General features: G+C 43.5%; 1 protein-coding gene across 4 annotated transcripts in view; it reads left to right on the forward strand.

Moving 5' to 3' along the window:
• The window catches only part of LOC308384681 (RNA-binding motif, single-stranded-interacting protein 3), a 312,357-nt gene that overhangs the window by 249,013 nt on the left and 42,489 nt on the right, over positions 1-20,855 (forward strand). For all 4 annotated transcript variants that reach the window (XM_080863247.1, XM_080863249.1, XM_080863248.1 and 1 more), the window contains one exon: positions 19,941-20,047. In XM_080863247.1, coding sequence (XP_080719373.1) covers positions 19,941-20,047 — 107 coding nt within the window. The remainder of the gene's footprint in view (positions 1-19,940; positions 20,048-20,855) is intronic.

The raw sequence follows: 20,855 nt of genomic DNA on the forward strand, positions 1-20,855 counted from the left end.
CTCTGTATGTGATCCTCAATGGCAATCAGACAGCTTTTCAATATACTCCGCCACAGATAATAAGTGGCCACAAAACCTCAGTGCTTTCCTCGGGATATTGCATCATAATGAAATCTGTCCTCTTAGCATGAACCTTCCACCCCCACCTCTGACTTCACCCTCCTCCCATTAGAGGCGGGACACACAGGAAGTTATTATTGGCATGCCCAGTAAATCAGACAGCTTCCTGAAAAAAGGATCAATTTCCCCCGATGCACTTTCTCATTATAACCTTATCTCGCCTACAGACAATAATCTGGATTTGTCACGCTTTGTTTGTTTTGCCACTGAACTGTATCATTCATGAGCAAAGCCAACGGTTAGCAGGCAGGAGGAGGAGAGCGGAGCTGCTCCGAGTGGATCTGTCACTGAAATATAAAGTATTCAGCTGCTGCTGTTCCCTTCCACTGAAAATGATATAAGCCCTTTGATTGGCTTCAAAGTTTGTTTAGGCAGAGAGGAGGTAGCTCCGACTCCTGGAGGGGTTCAGGCGGGAACGATTGACTTTGCTCTCCACTCAACCGCATCTAATGTGGATGGAGACAAAATGAAGGAGAGTTACCACGAGGAGAACCCCCCCACACCCACCCACCCAACAATCGAGAGTAATAGAGAGAAATATAGCAGGAGCACAATGGAAAGGAATAGATTAGGAGCTTTGGAGATGTGACAGGAATAAGCGAAGAAGATAAAAGAGAACAGATGGGGAAGGGCAGAGGGGGAAGAAAGTGATGGGTGGTGCAGAAGAGAAAGGAATGAGAGTTGGATCAACCTGTGCTTTTTGGAAGGTTAAATTTGAGTAAAGTTTAGGCTGCTGCATCTCCAGCAGACGAGATGAAAGGATGACATTGACTGTACGACCGCTTCCTGAGCTTGACCGCCGCGACCCTGGCCCAGCTGTCCGCGATGTTGATCCCCTTCTATTTTCCTCCCTCTCACCCCGCTCACACCTCTCCTTGCACTTTTTGTTGCCCTTGCTTTTATACTCTCTCTCATGGCTCCCTCCCTCTCTTATCTGCCCTGCCGCCACTGTCTTTCATCCCTCGCTCTCCCTCTGCACGTACACCCATCCTTTCAGCCTGCTATTCTTCACACACTCCTGCTCAGACGTCCCTAATGCTCATCTATGTTACCAGATACAGCTGAGTGGACACAATATTAATGCAGGAAAACTAAGCACCTGAGGCTTCTTTTCTTTATAAAGAGCGTTTTTCCTCTATTCTCTGGTTGACATGTGTTCAGTCTGTCCACTGATGTACTTGCCTCTCTGTTATGCTGTGGATTCACCGTGTGGGCAGCTGCCAGTTGTGTCAGAAGTTTGGAGGTTCTGTAGGTTAAACATCAAAGTAGAGTAACAACAAGGTTGAAAGCTATTGCGAACATGGCTGAGAATACCGTCTCTAGCATGTAACCTCATTACAAAATAAGCCGGTGAAGGCCGTGCTGGCGACGTGGTGCTTAAAATGGAAACATCTCGGCCTTTCTTTAACCAAAAGTCTTTAAGCGTATCAGATTTGGTAATGAGAAAGTCCACGCATACGAGCAGACAGAGATGTTGGTGATGACAATTGTAGCTGCTAAACATTAAAGCAAGGCGGCAAAACTTTTATTGTTAATGGCGCATTTCGTCCCCGGTGGGAGCGCAACGTGCTGCACGAAGCACGAGCTATCACAGGAGAGGCCGTCATAAAATTATAAAGTTAATATAAAACTGCAATAAAAGCAACCTGAAACCTGATTAACGTAACGGTGTGTGTTTAAACAATTAAAGTGAGTATGAACAGCAACTAAATAATGAAAAAAATGTCAAAAACATAAACCCACAGGATGGAGTGAAATAATCACACACTAAATTTGAAACAATAAACGAGGAAGATATAAAATAGATGCATTCATCCGTAATTTTTCTTCTGTTTGTCCAAATCATGGTCACACGAGGCACTGGAGCTTATACCAGCTGTCACAGGGCAGGGTTAGATGTGGGCATCACCTCTGGACGGATCACAAGTTTGTCACAGTCCCAGTAGTTTGCACTGTGACCTCACAGTAAGAAGCTTCTAGCCCCGGATCGCTAAGACCTTTCCCTGTGTATCCCTACAATATGGTGATGACCTGTCCAGTGTGTAACTTGCTTTTTGCTGCATGACTGGAAGGATTGATAGTCGGGTATTTCAAGCCAACAGCAGACCATTAAAAAAGATCATCAGCATGACTATGCCAGAGAAAAGTTGTACATTAAAATAAAATAACTTAGGAATGTGCAATGAAATACAGTTGGGAGACTGAGTAGTGGTTGAGTTTCTTACCCAGGAAACTATTTCTTATTTGTTTATTCTCTAAATATTATACTGGCAAGCTCTGAAATCAGACTGTTACTGCCGTAAGAAAAAGCCTCTATCTTTTTTTTCTGCTCCCTAACCCAAACTGAGATCTCCACCACTTTAGGAAGATGGTGCTGTGATGTGCACATTATATTCAAGGATCCCTAGATTCTTGGTTTTAGCCATCAGTCAACTTAATCTAATGCAGGACCTGAGGCAACGTATTTCTTTTGCAAAGAATAATATTCAGCCTCTCAGCAGATACAGTAGGTCACTGAGCTCATAGCCTTCCGGCCAGCTTGCCCGTCCTCTAGAATGAAGATTAAATTTGCTGAGGAGGATAATCATGCTCTAAGGTCTCTGTGGTATGCAAGCAATTCAGCAGGCTTGCTTTCTTTGGTTCTGTTCTCATCTACTCTCCAGCTCCTGCACCTGTCTTTATGAAAGATCAGACTATCACGGTGAAGTATCACAACACAAAGCCGATGGTTTACAACTTTCCTTTATTCCTTTAAGGGACATTTGAAAATGGATACAGATAGTGACGTACAGCCGGGTCATCCGGGTGCCCAGAATTGACTGATTTTTATCCTGTGTGTGCTTGCGTAAGGGAAGCAGGAAAAAAAAAAAAGAAGCAGCAGGCATCAGTTACACCACGTCAGTGTCACCGTCCCAGGACACAGAGGGCAGTGAGATAAATCTAGCTGCTGCCCCCAAAATAGAGCACGGGCCTCCATTAGAACAGGACGCAGACTGTGTGGGAACAGGCAGAGGTCACTGTGGTCAGCAGAGTTATTTCTGTTGTGCCACCGGACCTCTAGGAGTGGACGCCCATTCATTCATCCGATTGCCTGCCAGCAGGTTAGGGGACACACGCAGAGACACACACGCATTAAAAAAATACACCCTACATGCTCTACCAGTGGACCATCAGCAGGAGTGCGACATGTTGTATTTGGTGAAATTTACTGTGAAGGTGTCTGAGTTACCACTTCTGTTTTTTTTGTCACCCGGGGATATTTGTGTCTTTTCCTTCCTATATGAGTGTATTTATACGTGAGCTGCCTGTTGGTGTTTGAGCTGAAGGACGATGGAAACACACCTGGTTCCCGGTGACCTCATGTCTCAGACACAGTGTCTCTCTGTCTGTCTCTGCTTCCCTTGCTGGAAGCGCAACACATCTTGGCCATGCTATTGGATCGCACTAGCAGTTTAATTCTACTGCTTTTCAGCCCGTATAGGTGATTTACGTTAGCTCGCAGACATGAATGCTCACTTTTTGCCACGGCAAAAACATCGACACAGACAACGCACAAAAGGAAAGTGGATGAAAATGCCAGCAGAATGATTTCTTACAGTTTCTTTTTCCTTCCTTTGTTCTTTCCTCTGCCTTCCTCTCATACGTCCACACGCGCACACTCACAAATACACACACATCAATAGTCCATTAGGAGTGTGTTGCTTTCATTACCTCCAGCTTGGCCCTGAGACAGCCTTCAGAGTGGAGTACAGCAGAGCGGAGCTGGCCAGGATTGCAGTATATATAGAGAGAGGAGTCTGGTAATTGCCAGCTCTCTGTTCTCTCTATCCTGTGCGTCAGGTGGAAAGTATGAATCTGTGGTATCTGGGGACCACCCTGCTGCGCTGCGCCGCATCTCGCTACAACTGTCTGTGCCCCCACCGGGCACAAGTAATAGAGGGAAAACAGTGAGCTTAAAGGCCTCAGAGAGTCCAACAACTGCCACTCTAACAATACACACTGCCATGGGAATAAAAATCCTGCAGCCCACAGTAACAGTGGAAATGATATACCCTGCCTACAAATCTCACTTTTTATGTCGCGCTTGTTGCACAGCGGTAAGTACTGTAAGTGGTGTTTTTTTGCTTCTTTCTTGAAGAGGAATGTTTTGTTTGTTTTGTTTCACCTGCCAGGAGGCACGAGAAAGAGTCTGATAGCAAAACGTTTAAGAAGGGCGAAAACATTCAGAGTTTGCTGTAAAAGTTCAAGAAAAAGTTACCTCCCACATAAATGTGTAGCGCTATAATATTGAATAAATATAACAAAACTGTTATTGGAAAATTATTTGCCAGCCGCCGTAAGCCTGTTTTTCTTTCATTACTTTCGGTAATGATTTGTTTTTTGCTTGCAACACTGCGGAGAATGAAATACACTGACCTGGACTTTAAGCCATGACTGGTCATATTGTTAGTTGCCTTAAATCTATTTGAGGAGACATTCGATAAAGCTAGGCAAGGTCGCTGATCTGCTCTCTCTTGCCATTTTCTGTCTAAAATAACAATTTATTCACAGGCTCCTCCATGTGTTTGAAATCAGTGGGCTGGTGTGTCATAAATCTGCTATATTATCTTTTCGATCTGAGTTATTTTGTAATTTCGTATTTGGAAATTCCTGTATTAAGAGGGAGCAGTAATTGTTCCTTCATCTCCCAAGGAATTTAAATGAAATATGCCCTTGATGGCTGATATTCATCTTTGGAGACAATCTTCCTTCTGTAATCGGGAAGTAGTGCTGAATCTTGGCTAGCAACAGTTCTTACGTGAGTCAGGTGCAGCTAGTCGGTACTAGATGTATTTACACCACTGTAAATGGTTTAGATTAGGTTTCTGGCTTAATTGTGCATTCGGGAGATGGTACACATGGCATGTACTACTACTGTCAGCTTCTCAGGACCTGTTCTGTTTTCACATTGGAGCAAACGGACTTTGAATCTGTACGAGGGAGCTGGTAGGGATTGGGCAGTTTAATGTTCGATCCCACTGAGTAGGGCATTTGTGTTCGCGCATACAGGAAAATGTTGGAAAAGTTTAAGAGGGCTGCAGCACGTGTGTGAAAGTGGCTACAGTCTCAACTGTGCAACTGCACAGTTTAGATTGGTTCATAGACCCCCCTATATGTGGTCTCTAGCTGTAGCCATTACTCTGGGGGTAGAGACGCCACATGAGGAAATTTCCATTATCCATTAGGTAGTATTCCGATTGGCTGGAAGTGAATGCAGCCAATTGGAGTAGGTGGTCATGAATAATGCAAGTTTTACATAAATTGCCTCTGAAACTGCCTGTTGGAGGAAAGATGGGGACCTTGGCTGCAAGGAAAGATGGATTTAGAGAAATCTAAACAATTTTTGGTGAATAAAATGTCACAGGTATGTTTAAAATGGACAAATATGGTTGTATAAAAATTAATCAAACAAAGCCATTCCATTATGTGCTACTCAGGTCATTTGTCAAAGAAAATGTATTACTCCACAAAAGGCATCATTGCTTTCAGGCAAAATAAACAAAGAAAACCTATTATCCTTATGTCACTGTTAATCATACCTACAGTATAGAGTGTATAAAAGTATTTTTCAATATCGGTCTTTTACCAGCTCTTAATATTTGTTGAGATGTTGCTGCAGCAGTCTTCTAGATGGTAGTGATGTGGCTATGATAATGCTGCCACATTCGCCGGGCCCCATCATGATCCTCTTACACATAGACGCGCATTTTTATCAATTACCTCGAGCTAGTCATATCTCTCTCTTAGCCCTAGACGTAATCTTGCTACAGATGCATCCAGATCAATTTTTCAGGATGTCTTATTTGTGGAGCGCACAGCGGGCTTTGCGTAGCAGGCGGGTGGGGGTGTGCAGTCAGGGTGTATCCAATTTCAGGCAGCAAAGCAAATGGCCTTGGAGATCAAGGATTATACAGCAGATTTCTAAGTCGAGCTAATATTGATTTGCTGTGCCCCTAGTGAACTCCAGGTTGTACCTTCTCCATGTAAGCGTTTAAATGTTGCTGCCTTAATGGCCCTCCTCGTCAGTGTGGTCCCTGATCTATAAGGCCGCAACAACTGACCCCTATAAATATGGCCTTTTGTTTTTCTAGATAGCACTGGGATGTTACTTTGACATGTACCACCTACCAAAGCATCCATGGAGACCACACCTTACAGAATCTGTTGCTGGGTTAATTGCATTGATAAACTCTTTTTCAAGAGTTTCAGATTATTCAATAAACTGGTCAAAATCTACAGTTCTGCCGATTAATTACCCGTTCCGTAAAGAATCTGATGCTAACATCTCGGTGCCAGATACCACAGCATGGCTTCAGGGGTCTAGTGGAACCTCAGTGGGTCAGGGCTGTTTTGGCAGCAAAAGGGGGAACCAACACAATATTTTCCAGGTGATCACAATGTCAGAGATCTAAAGCAGCTTGTTGTTTTTAATAGTAAGGCAGACAAAGAGCTGGGTGCATACATCAGAAATACACCGCGCATCTACACTCAACAAAAATATAAACGCAACACTTTTGTTTTTGCTCCCATTCCCCATGGGATGGACGTAGAGACCTAAAATTCATTCCAGATACACAATATAACCATCCCTCCCAAACAGTGGTCACAAATCAGTCCAAATGTGTGGTAGTGGGCACATCTGCTATATTGAGATAATCCATCCCACCTCACAGGTGTGCCACATCAGGATGCTGATCTGACATCATGAGTAGTGCACAGGTGTACCTCAGACTGCCCACAACAAAAGGCCACCCTGGAATGTGCAGTTTTGTCTCACAGCAAAATGCCACAGATGCCACAAGCAATGAGGGAGCGTGCAATTGGCATGCTGACAGCAGGAATGTCAACCAGATCTGTCGCCCGTGCATTGAATGTTCATTTCTCAACCATAAGCCGTCTCCACAGGCGTTTCAGAGAATATGGCAGCACATCCAACCGGCCTCACAACCGCAGACCTCGTGTAACCACACCAGCCCAGGACCTCCACATCCAGCAGGTTCACCTCCAAGATCGTCTGAGACCAGCCACCCAGACAGCTGCTGGAACAATTGGTTTGCACAACCAAACAATTTCTGCACAAACTGTCAGAAACCGTCTCAGGGAAGCTCAACTGCATGCCCGTCGTCCTCATCGGGGTCTTGACCTGACTCCAGCTCGTCGCCGTAACAGACTTGTGTGGGCAAATGCTCACATTCGATGGCGTCTGGCACGTTGGAGAGGTGTGCGCTTCACGGATGAATCATGGTTCACATTGTTCAGGGCAGATGGCAGCTGAGAATGTCCCAGTTCTTGCATGGCCAGCATACTCACCGGACATGTCACCCATTGAGCATGTTCGGGATGTGCTTGACCGGCGTATACGACAGCGTGTACCAGTTCCCACGAATATCCAACAACCTCGCACAGCCATTGAAGTGGAGTGGACCAACATTCCACAGGCCACAATTGACAATCTGATAGACTCCATGCGACGATGTGTTGCACTGCATGAGGCAAATGGTGGTCACACCAGATACTGACCGGTTCTGGGACCCCAGACCCCCAATAGCGCAAAAAACTGCACATTCCAGGGTGGCCTTTTGTTGTGGGCAGTCTGAGGTACACCTGTGCACTACTCATGATGTCAGATCAGCATCCTGATGTAGCACACCTGTGAGGTGGGATGGATTATCTCAATATAGCAGATGTGCCCACTACCACACATTTGGACTGATTTGTGACCACTGTTTGGGAGGGATGGTTATATTGTGTATCTGGAATGAATTTTAGGTCTCTACGTCCATCCCATGGGGAATGGGAGCAAAAACAAAAGTGTTGCGTTTATATTTTTGTTCAGTGTAGTTAGTAAGTGACAGTTTGAGTCACTTACTATAACCATGCGACTCTCTTATTGTACCTGCACTTGAGAATAATAGTCAGATATTTGCTCCTTTGCTGCTCTTCTCGCAGTCTTCATCTGAGTAAATGTGCTTTATTGGATTCTCCTCACAATAGAGCTGGTACTGATGAATGTCCTACCACCTAAATGCATAATTCTTCCATAGAAACTTTAAATTTGAAATTCAGATGCTTTACAGTGCTGTGCAGCAAAGGCATTAATCACAGAGTTTTCATCAGTTCGAATGGAATTTGATGTGCTGTCCCATACTGAGCAGTATTCTTGGCACCCCTCTGCGACTTCACGGTCTCCATCTCTTTCACCAGTCTGACGCACAGAATTAAAAGTTTGTTGTCCTGCCATTCAGCCATCTGTTCTCCAACTTCTGCCTTCCTCTGCTTTTTTCCCCCTTTTCTCCGCTGCACTGTTTGACACTTCTTCTCTCTCTCTCTCTCCTTTTTGTCCCACACATGCATTATAAAGCGCTGAATACTGTACAGCCACATACTGAATGTTTGATAATTGCTTTTGAAAAAGAAAAGAACATTTATTTCAAAGTCTAATTATTCAACAATGTCCCTGCCTCTCCTCCTGAAAAGGAAAAGGAAAGACAGGCAAGAGGGTTGAGCTGGGTTTTGGGATCTGGTTAACTTGTCCAATAGACCCATTATGAGGTAAAATCAACACTGGGGAGTGTTAGATGTGTGCTAGCGAGGGGAAATCGTGTCCAAATCCCTTTCGTTCGTTCAGCCATTATAAACAAGAAAGGATTAGCCGGCAGCTCCCTGCTGGGACAGTGAATGGATGAGAATGGGAAAGGAGAGGGAGGCTGCTCCTCTCCAGCATTATCCATATAATAGGCCAGGGAATTCAATAAGTACTGGCCTCATCAGACCTCATCAGCTCCCCCAATTAGGCTGCACATCATGGCAACTGGCGGGCTAGTTGCTGTTGGTGACAGATGAGAGCCAGTGTGGAGATGTGCTTGCCTCTGCTGCAGTGCTGTGCTGCCGCACATTCTTGGCATCAGTGAGGTGAATGCATCGCTCTGCGCGCGTGTGTGTATGTGCCTGAGACAGGTGGGTAGTTTTGGAAGGGAGAATCGTAAGCACTGATGAGTGTCATTAGTTTTACATCAGTATTTGTTTTGCATCTTACCGCTAATTTACAGTCTGCACTAACTGCCAGCACTTCCTGCGCTGTACTTCTGTTGTTGATGCTGCATTGATGAGCCAGCCTCAACTTGAAGTAAGCGCCGCTGTTTGTGAACCCTGGTGATATCGACGTTGTGTGTCAATATCTCTACCCTCCCACATTACCTCCCTGTGTTTCCCCAAGGGTCAGGACATGTGGAGGGGAAAAAAACACAGCTCTCCCACATCGATTGGGGCCCATTAACGCAGGCTGAGAAAAACAAAGCCTTTCATCACGTCTGAGATGTTTAGGCAGGGACTTACTCAGACTTGCTCTACACAGGTCAACCCTTCTCTCTCGTTCCGATATTGCTGTCTCAAAGAGGACAGAGCATAGCTATTATGGGAGTTCATATGTTTTTTTTTTCTTCAAAAGAGATATGTGTCATCAAGCTCCTGTCATTTCTTTGTGTTTGTGTTTTCTTTTCTTTTATATAAAGACTGAGGAGAAAACAGTGAAGCATGGACAAGGAAAGAAGCAGGGTCAGATTTTGATTTACATTTGATCCATTTCTTTCTTAACAATCTGCCTCTAAATGCTGGTATTTGGTTTCTTTAAAGAAAAATATCCATATTAATGCCAAAACCAAATAAGCATATTCAAAGCAAACACTGTGTAACGCAATAGAAATAAGAAGGTGTGCCGTTTTGTCTGTTTAATTCACTTCGGTAGAACGACCTTCAAATACAAAATCAAAATCTTATCAGTAAATGCAATATTTTTTTTGCAGCTTCCTCAGAAAACGGTCGATGTATTCGTTGAACCCAAAGACGATGCCACTTTGCAACTTTTTTGGAAAGACTGAGGAAAATTAGTGTGAACGCTACTTGAGAACAAAGAGAATACCTAAGAAATGAATGAATTATGAGTCTTGGGAATGTCTGATGCACTGTTTGAAGTTGAGACATACATGGGTCTTTGAGACAAAGATTATGCATGTCTGACTTTGGACCTTACTGTGGCTTTTGAATTTCATGAAAACTGGCTTTGTGGTGCCGCATATGTGGCCGCTTTTGTTTATGAGAATTATTAATTATACAGTGAATACTTTTCTTCCACTGTTATATTATTAAGACCAAAAAAAGCAGTGAATGTAAAAAAAAAAAAAGAAGAAGAAGAAGAAAAAATGGATAGAAAAGAAATGCACAGTTTAAAAAAAATTTCTTGGTGTGCAGGGTGTAACAGAGGTTAAATAATACAAAATCTACCAGAAACTAGATTTAATAGTTTCATGGCCATGGCAACGACTCTTTGTAATCTAGAGTTAAAGCAGCCGGTTCCATTCATAGCAAGCTGATAAAGTCATGAAGCCAGCTCTCCATACTGTAACTGTTTTTGTTGTTTCCTTTTTATTGAAAACAAATCTGTTTGCACTTAATTTACAGCAGGTGTAGTATAACAAATATGTACAGTGTATAACAAAAGTGTGTCAAAGGCTTAAATAAATGTAGCATTATGTCTCACATGAGTGTGACCCATTCATCTCAGTAATCAGGAGCAAATATGACTACTGTAGCTACTGTAAAATATAAAATATGCTCCTTTAACTTCCAGTCTCACCTGAATGTGAAAGGTCAAATCTAACACAAGTTAGCTAATGAAATGAAAGACGATAAAGAAATAAAGATTTCTTTATTTCTTTACTTTTAATTCATTCTTTTCAGTAGTGATGCTTAAGTCATTTGGGTTAGTTTGAAGACTCTAAAAGCAGTGATAATTTCTTAAATATGGCTGAAAACAAGCCAGAATAGAGAGAGGATGTCAGTGCTGGTGACAGATTTCTGCGAGGGTGGGGTGGAAGAAAACAGTGCAGATCTTCCTGCGCCGTCTTTGGGTTTGTGTGTGTTCTGTATGTTTCTGAGTGAGCATAAAAGAGTGGTATACTATACGCGTGTGGGTGTGTGTGCATGGCTGCTCTTTTGAAAGTGAAAGAGCAAAGAGAGCTGCACCTGCAGCTTCTATCAAACAGTGGAAAGCTCCTTTCAGCACAGCTTTAATTACAGTCTCTGCAGCTCTGCTCAGCTCAGACAAGCCGGTCTCCACGCAACCAACCAAATGCTCTCACACATAGCCGCCTTCCTCTGCTCGAGACCGGCCTGATCCCTAATCAGCCGCGGTGCCACTCTTCATCGATCCCCAATCAGTTACAGTAAAGGGGACTCTATGGAATCCCCCATGCACACTTCCCCTCCACCCTTTCCCCCCTTATTAGTCGGTGCCCTTCTTTCATCGATCATAAATCAATGTCACTGGTAGCATTGATCGTCAATCACCCCCAGTGACATTATTGATCTGGCTACCCGCAGCCCTGGGCCCACATTGCAGCCCGGCTCTGGCATATTGATCCTCCCTCAGATACAGTATTGAGGCTTTTTATTGATAATTCATTTATTGTGCTGTAATTTCATTTTCTTTCCTGTCCATACCGTTGTTACTGGAAGCCCCTACGGTGGAAACCTAGTTAACAGACACACTGCCTTTTGTGTGCTACTCTAACTGATGTGGCTCTTTCATTTGCAGCGTATTTTCTGCTTATGTTCAAATGTTGTTAGCAATTCTCAAGCACGCTAACCTAAAGGTTATATAAGCTTATAATAAAGAGAACCAGAAGTTTGGGTCTGTGGACCACCAGGGAAATTCTCCGAGAGAGGCAAGATGTTATTTTAAAAAAAACACCCAGCATCCACTATTTCCTCAGAGCTTTATACTAGCCAATAATAGAGGACTGTTTGTAATGCATTCCTAGTGTGAATTTGAGTAACTTTGTTGAATGTCAAGCAGAGAAGTGCTGAAAAATAACCCACTCAGCAAAACCTCGCCTTGATAAATAAACCTACATTTTGCTGTATATGATAACGAAAGGTGTGTAAAGCTGAGTAAGATGCTAATATGCATTCAGGCTTAATGCTAGATATAAGTGATGAAGCCTTCACAAGAGATTCAAACCTCCCCTCACAGAACAATAGAGTACATGATACATTTTAAGGCGTACTGTCAGAGCTTAAAGTTGATTTATTCTGATTCTGATCCAGTGTCATATATACTGAGAAATATTTGCTGTAGGTCTGGTAGATGGGCAGTTCAGTTGAATTACAAAGCGCTGTATGATTCATCTCTATAGATGGGAGTTTTCACGGGTCACTGGAGGCGTTGGCAGTGTTATAATACTCTGCTAACAGGGACAGAGCTAGTTTCACTGTCTGCCCACACAGGCAGTGACACAGAGCGTAGAAGCACAAGTCAACCCCCACAGGCAAAGTCCGGCAACAACTACTCTTGTGTTCTTCTGCCACAGCCAAAAAAGGGCAGTTTCACACGCCAGAACTTGTTTCACACCACAAGGTCAAGCCAGTGAAGGCTTATGTATTAATTCCCTGGACAGATGGATGGACAGAAGAAATGTTCATTTTTAGACTGGGTCAATATTTTAATGCTATTGTTTATCTTTTTCTGAAAGTTTTAATAAAGAATTATTATCCCGATATAACCATATAACCTTTAAAGGGAAAGTTCACCCTACAATCAATTGTACATATTTGACCTGAGGCTTGTAGTGTTGTCGATCCATCTAAAATATTTTAAACTGTGAAGCCCAGTGTTAAAGTTATCACAGATGTCTTCTTCTTCTCTTGAATATAATAAATTTAAATAGTAATTGTCACATGGTGCCAGAAGTACCAAATAATACATTTTAAAAATTTTGTTGAAATGTCTTTCAAAACATCATGCTTTAACAACGTGCTAACCTTATTTACCAGAAATCCAGAAATCTTTATTGTGAACAGTTTATTCTAGAAAATTCCAAAACTACGCCCAGCAACAGTGTGACTGAAGAGTTAACCAGCCAAGAGAATGGTTGGCAACCAGCAATTGTGAGGGAAAAATGTGTATTCCCGAACCAGCTGGAAAGTGGTTGCTGGCGACACAGAGAGGTTCCTAAACCACAACTTTCTGATTGCTTTGGTCACTTGCAGCCACAGTCACATGTAGTTTGCATAGAAGATGCCAATTTGTCTGCAGAAACTCACCACTTACTCTCTAAGCTGTAGCAAAACTTGGAAAATTATGATGCTAACTAGAAATGGAGAGCATTCACCTTTAAAGTAAAAGGTGTGCCTTTGAAATCAACACATTTCAAATGGTGCAACTTTTACTTTGCAGACGAACAGTTTCGTATGTTGCACATTTTCAACACTCCTTCGCAAGTAGTTTGAAAGTATTTGCAGACAAGTCTGCATCTTCCACACAAACTACTGATGACTCATAACTAACCAACCAAAGTAAATCAATGAAGTTTTCCGTGCAACATTATGGACTTCATTTTGACTCTTTTTAGGACACATGATTTCCAGGTGGTTGCTGACCAGTCTCTAGACCTGTGCAAACATGCCTTTAGCATTCAGTTTTATAGTGATTGCCAGCAACCACTCACATCTAGTAAGAAAATACACATTTCTCCCTCACAGTCATTGGTTGCCAAATGGACTACCAATGACTAGGCCCATGGGACTGTAGCCTACCTGCAATGTAAACATTAATGACATTCTTCATCAGCTGAGCTGTAATGTTAGTTTTGATTGGCAGATGCAAAAACTAAAAGAAGAATTCATTGAAAGTTCTATGAAACTTCTCACACCGGCTTACTAGTGCTTTGAGTTTCATACATTATAGCCAAAAAAAGGTAGACATCACAGCAGCCGATGTCTCCAAAGCTGGGTATCTCATACAAAGTCAGTTTAGATGGCAATACAGGCCAGTGGAAAATTTGGGGGTGAACTTTATCTTTAAAAACCCAGACCCAGAAGATTCTCATGCATATTGTAAATTATTTGAAAAATAAAACTAGTCTGTTCTTCCAAAGCTTGTTTCATCAGTTCAGTGGGGAACAAGTGATGTAGCTTTTTGAAGAGTACAACACATCATCAATATCCTTAACACCAAAGTCTATTTTTCCCACTTATAGATTTATCTATCTGAAGTGCTGGCTTAAGTTGCCTGGTGCATATTTTCTTGGATCTTATTTCAGATCCACTCTACAAATAGTCATTTTAATCTCAGACCCTGCTCTTACGTTTTTTGTGGCCACTTTTACTGTAATTGCCACCCTGGCCAACTGTATAAAGTTGGTAGTGATATTGAGACCTACTGCAGAAACAAAGATGTTGGCAGCGTAGAGCAGCTTGTGTGGCTTTAACATTAGAAACATCTGCCACCGCCACTTAAACATTGCAGCTGACTGCAGGACCCAGAAGCACTCAACTATGCCATTTGGACCGAATGCAGTGGGGACTGTCTGCCTGTATAAATGTTATTTCAATATATGGATGCAGGATTGTGAGCCATTCATTAGAGCTGGCAAACACACATAAGCATAACTTCGACTCACTCACTCACAAACTTCTGTCTGCACTTGTTGTTTCTAGTAATTTATTTACTCACCATGGCAACCTTAGTGTTGGGAATAGCAAGTGGAATTAGCTGATTAAGCTAAAATGAAGTTCTTGTTACACCGGTACATCAGAGCTCGTCTCCCAGGAGTCAGCGAGCAGCTGGAAACCCCTCCTCCTGTTTGGCGCTGCACTGCACTTGTGGCTCTCAAATTTAATGCAAAAGCAGATTAATCCAGAGTCAGTACTTGAAGTGCAATTATATTCAACCCATATTTTCAGCTGCTAAAATAATTACAACTCAGTGTTTAAGCAGAGTATTGTTCACCTTTCTGTTAGATCATTTCGCATTGATTTCTGCATATTCCTTGGCAATTGCATTTTGTATTCCCATTACCACGAGATGGTTTCAGTCGATTTGAGTTGTCTACGCTGTTAGAGACTGACTCAGTGCCAGACCTACATGGAGGTCGTCTCATCCATCAGCTTTGTTTATTTGTCTAAATTTGGTCTGGATTCGGTGCTCTGCAGTGGATGGATAGATGGATGGACAGAAGAAAGAAAGAGAAAAAGAAAGGGAGTGAGAGATGCAGACAGGAGATAACTACGACAGAGAGAAATGCGATTGAGGGAGATGGACAAAGAGAGTGAGAGATGGATTAGCATGTCAGAGACTCCCTACATAACATTACTCTTAAGTGTGCAATAGCTCATCGATCAGGCTTCTACCGCCCGCATGCAGGGCTCTTCCCTCCATTTCCCTTCCCGTAATCCATAATATCATCTCAGACCAGAACTGCATGGCGTGCTGCAGAAGCCCTCTATGGAAGTCTAAGCAAGCACTGATCAATAGCCATTGAGCATGTGTAGCAGATGCAGGATGAGAAGCAAGCTGTTGTTGACATCCTTCTCCCTATGCTCATCCCACTCAAAGAGATGAGCTATACAGTATGGATCGGAAGAGTGAAAACTGGACTGTGCCTGTCACTTCTAAACTCGGTGAATCTCTCCCCTCTGTCTCTTTCTGTCACCATCTCCTCTTGTCTCGTTGTCTGTCTATGACACTGTATCTGTCCTTCCATCTATCTCCCTTTCCTCTTTGTGTCGCTCTCTGCCATGCCTTCCTCTCAGCGCCGGCTCCATTTATTGGGCCGTGTCATTGAGCCATGTGTGCCGTCCCTGTCAGCAAAACGCCTGGCAGACTGTCTTCATTTCCATGCTGAAGGATGCAAGGCCAGCATGGCAGTTGTGAGAGCTATCGACTGGGATCTGTCAAAGCCCTCCCTGTAGGAAAGCTGTTCCCGCCTGCCTTCTAGGTTGGCAGCCATTCTGAGGCTGTCTGTTTGACTCTGACAATGGCGACGTATATGCAGCACTGCTATAGTTTTGTTCTGTGACCCTGCTTGTCCTATCCACCTGTCATGTTTTTCTAGCATCCTTTTATCTCTCTCCAGAATAGCGTCCCTTTCTAACGCCTTCTGTTTCCCTCTGTGCCTTTCTATGTCTCTTATTCTCTCTCACTCTCACTCTTATTCTTTCTCTTCCCCATAAGACACAGCCTCCTCAGTCTGGGCAGACAGGTCAAGCTGGCTGAAGGGAATCAGACAGTTGTTGATCCAATTAAAGATCCCCTCGAGCAGCATCAGAGTAGAGCAGAATTCCAATAAAATACTGTCCTCTTTCTGCCTTTTCCATGTTCTCCCCTAACATGTCCTTGCAGTAAAACACAGTGAGCCTTCCTGAGACTTTTCTGAGACCCATAGGAACCTTTAGCTAAAGTTGTCATTGAGAAGTCGAGAGCTTGCTTTCACTGAATCTTTTCAGGCTGACATATTTTGGTACAAGTGGCTGAACAGTTCCCTCTGTTTGCCCTCTTTATTGCTTTGGACACTCTGAGAGCAAAGCAAGGCCGGCCCAGTTTGACTCCAAACCCTTCTTAGAGGCCTCTTTTGTAACTGTCCTGATGGTGAAAAGCTGGCTGTTTCACTGAGCAAAACCTTTCACACAGCCCCTCTGCAACTATGGAGCATTCCTGCATTGATTTCACCATTCAGGCCAAACAGATGTACAGTCCAATTCAGAGCACCAAATGAATGTACAACAGGCCGAAATTGACGTGTTATAATACATGTACTGATTTGCATTCATAGATCAAGATGTTTTTCAGCTGGCTTTTCAAGCCATCCGGAGCGCACGAGCGCTCTTTGTCTATAGATAGAGAAAAAAGCCACTGTGCTTGTCTGCAGCCAAAGAGCTGATTTCGACCAGATGCAGTCCCATAGGAAACAACTGTAACAGCAATAATTGCTTATGAACATAGCGCTAATAAGTGAAAATTTCAACAAGCTTTCATTTAGATTTCTATTGTCGCTGTTATTTACACAAGTGCATTTCCATGCCTCTGCTGGTTCGTTTTGTCTGTTGGTAATGCGTCTATTGATGTGCAGAATGCCATGACTATCTTTTCAGAGCCAAATGCACATTGAGGAGCATGATTGAGCCAAGGCTATGATCAAATGAGGCTGGCAGCACAGGCATCTTATTCTCACTAAACTGCTCCCCTTTCATGTGCGTGCGTGATTGTGGTCGGTCTTGGTGCGCATATTTCAAAGCCCATAATGCATGTGCGCATGTCCGCAGCCACCCCTCGTTAACGTGTTTACCAGTTCCTACAGCAACCCACATAAAAAACAATTAGGGGTTCCCACGGAGCACCTTGTTAGCGGCAGTTGTTAACCTCTGACCAAAACTACTTCGTCTTTTTCCCATGATGTCGAATCATTAAAGGGGCAGTAAATTAGTTCATAGCAAGAAGCCCCCGAAAACACATATTCTGGAGCCAAAGTGAATTAGGCATTACTTGAAGCCTTTACCTTAAAGACGCAGGATCAGCAAGCTGGAACGTAGTCGGTGGCCCAGTTTGTTCTGGGCCGTGCCAGGGATGACGCCGTGTGGCGAGAGGTCTAGAAGGGTTTATAGCCTGGCACTGGCTTATTCTGCGTATGTGTCTTTGGCTATTTTTGTGTGTTTTCAAAGGTTATAGCAAAGAGATTTTAAGGGCAGGAGGAGGGTGTGTGTTTCAGGGCTACAGAAGGGTGAGTGTGTTCACAGGGAGGGTGGGGTGGTGCGAGGCTGTTGATCTTGGGCTTGAGTCTTAAACAAATGGGCTAGTTCGCTGTGGGAACTGGGGATGTAGTCACTGGGGGAACGTCAGCGTGCTCTATGTCAGATTCTCCAAATTTCTCCAATAGCTAATTATCTCCCACAGCGCCAAAGGAGAGGTTTGGAGGAGCTTTTGTTGTTTTTCTCCTGTAGCGTCTCATGCGCTCTCCCTTCCCTGCTACTTTTTCTTTGGCTGACTGAAAAGTTTGGTGCTGTAGTGGACCCTAAAGGCACAGAAACACAGTAAATTTCTTTTGCTGTTTTTCCAGAGTTTGTTTGCATGCATTTAGCCCCATAGTACCCCTTTAGCCACATAAATGCAGTCCGTAAGCTCCACAGCCTTCATCTCATTTGCATCTCAGACATCTCCTGTAACTAACAAAAACATATTTTCAGCAGCAACATTCCTGGCATGAGAGAAAATTAAATGCAAAAGCAAATCATCTGATTAGCTCATTAACGCCTCGGCCTTTCCTTTTTCTTTTTCTTTTTTTTTTATCAATTTATCGCCTGACAAAGTCGCTTGTCATGAGCTCACTTAACTTCAGGTTGTTTCATGGCTGTCACTGCTTTGTCAGTCTAGACAGAAGCTTTTTCTCTCCTGTCTTGTGATGCTGCATTATTATCAGGACCCAAAGCACCTCTAACATCTGGGAGTAGAGATTAAAGCATCAACAATTCTCTCGGTGTCATCTCTGACATGGCGTGATGAAAGGTCCCTTTGCTCAGCCTCCTGCAGACAGCCCCCATCATTGGCCAGTGTCGTCACAAAGCCTCCGTGTCACAAGCTGCCAGGCCTGTAATGTGAATGCGTTGACAGGAGAGCCGTCAGCTCTCTCCTAAGCCGCCAGGTGCAGAGCAGCATCGGTTCAGTGTTTGGACAAACTTGTTGGCGCTGTGTGTACTGTACTTTTGCTGAACTGTACAACTCTCCCAGGGTTTGATCCTGGTTTAGGTTCACACTCTAATTCCTTGGTCAGCCATTTCCCTTATCTCTTTCACCATCTTCTCCTTTTGTTGTTTCATGTTCTTTACGCTTTCTGTACTCCTGTGTTTCTGCTTGTTTATACAACTGTCTCCCTTCCCCTGTTTCATCTCCCCAGTCTGTGTCTTAAGAGATTCCGATCTCGCTGACGCTGACTGAAAAGGGGACGGACACTGTGAAGACCCCCAGATCCCCAGCCAAGCGAGCCGCTCATTTCTCATGCTTTTTTCCCCCCCTACTCTTTCTTCTTCTCTCCAGATTGACTGTCTTCAGATTTGCTTTTCCTCTCTGCACTATCTCATCAGGAAAGTCATCTGCCTGAGCCAATTTTTCCCTCTTTAGGTGCTCACCTGCAGCACGAGTGTGGGAAACTGCCCTTTCACAAGTTATCTTTACACAGGCTTAGGTTATCGCAACACTTTCATTGACCTTTCATTGGTAATTATGCATACAAAAGGCTTTTGATGCAGATACAGCTTAGATGAGGTCGCTCTTCAGGGGGCTCTTTTCTTTTTTGTTTTTTTAATGTGTATAATGACAGCTGTTTCATTTTCAAGCCATCCTTTATTTCTGCTGATGCCAGCTCTGAAGTTAGAGCATCTGTCAATCCTCTGTAACGGTTTCATCTCGGGGACCCTTAGCCTGCCCCTAGTGTTTGCACCGAGAACAGCACAGTAACGTCTATATCAGCCGTTTCTCAAACCATGCACCCCAGTGAGGTGCTCACGCTGATGGCTGCTGAGTGGAAAAAGACATAAAAATTTCAAATAAAAGAGGAGATGGCTGTTACAGTAAAACACGGAGGGATTATGCGTCAGGAACAGGAACGCCTTCTAGAAATAAGCTTTGGCTGACAGAGCGGTCCTGTGTTACCATCTCAGAGGTATTTACAAGAGCGATTACTGTGATTATTATTTCAACAATACCTTGCAATGCTCTTTCATAGGCTGCCAGCCGTTGCAAGGATAGGGAGGGCCTGCCAACATCACCGGACTGGGAATTTGTGTAGGAGCTCCATAGGAAGGCAGAGCGGAGGGAGGGGGAGGAGAGAGAGAAAGAGATGCAGTGGTAGAAGAAGAGACAAAGGACACAGTTCAAAAGGGCTTCTTTCTTTTTGGAAAGGTCGCACAATGCACTTCTGCTAACATGATTTTGTCCTTTTCTCTCTCTGCAGCTCCCACGGAGCCTTTGCTGTGCAAATTTGCCGACGGAGGGCAGAAGAAACGCCAAAGCCAGAGCAAGTACCCTCAGAATGGAAGGCCGTGGCACAGAGAAGGCGAGGTAAGATGTTACGCCAGTGTTTATTTTTCTCACTCGCAACTGGAAAAAAACTCTTCCACAGGGTTTTGGTGTAGCACAATTCATGAAATAGTAAATCACATAAAGATTTCTTCGGCAAATGCCTCTCTTTACATACACCTCCTTTAGGTTTGCTGGTGATTTAAACTATATTTATATATATATATAGATTTTATCTCACCTGGAAGCTAAATTCACAAATAAAATAGCAATAAAATTGAGTAAATGTGCTAAAAACTATATAAGCTGCTATTCGGATGAGTTGACAAAATAACACCGCTCACTTACACTCCACTAACTACTGTAGCACCACATCTCTAGATGACCATCTGAGGTAGTGGTATTTCTAAGAAATGGCTCCACCCTGCTCACAAGGGATCAGAAGAAGTTGGCTAAAACATCTGGCAGAATGTAAAGTATTAACGCCTGCCATTTGTATTTACTATCATGTATGGAGATGTTTTCAAAAAAAGAAAAGAAAAATAGCCCACATATCGATCAAATTGTCTCCAGATGTATATGTGCTGTCATGTAAATTGCATCTCAAGCCTCACTGTGTGCATATATTTCCACCATACAGCAGAATGCTGGGAAACCTGAAACTGGAAACGGTATGGTAACATGTAGATACGAGGTTAAAATCTTTTCTTAGACTACCAACAGGATATACTGGAAAGGACGAACAGAGGAGACAAGTACGCGACTGCTTTAGACGGGACTATATAGAAGAGACAGAATGCACACACACGTGCAGCTGCACATGCTCAGTCTGACAATTGTGCTGAAACTG

The sequence above is a fragment of the Rhamphochromis sp. 'chilingali' genome (genome assembly GCF_963969265.1).
Source record: "Rhamphochromis sp. 'chilingali' genome assembly, chromosome: 17".
Classification (NCBI taxonomy): Eukaryota; Metazoa; Chordata; class Actinopteri; order Cichliformes; family Cichlidae; genus Rhamphochromis; species Rhamphochromis sp. 'chilingali'.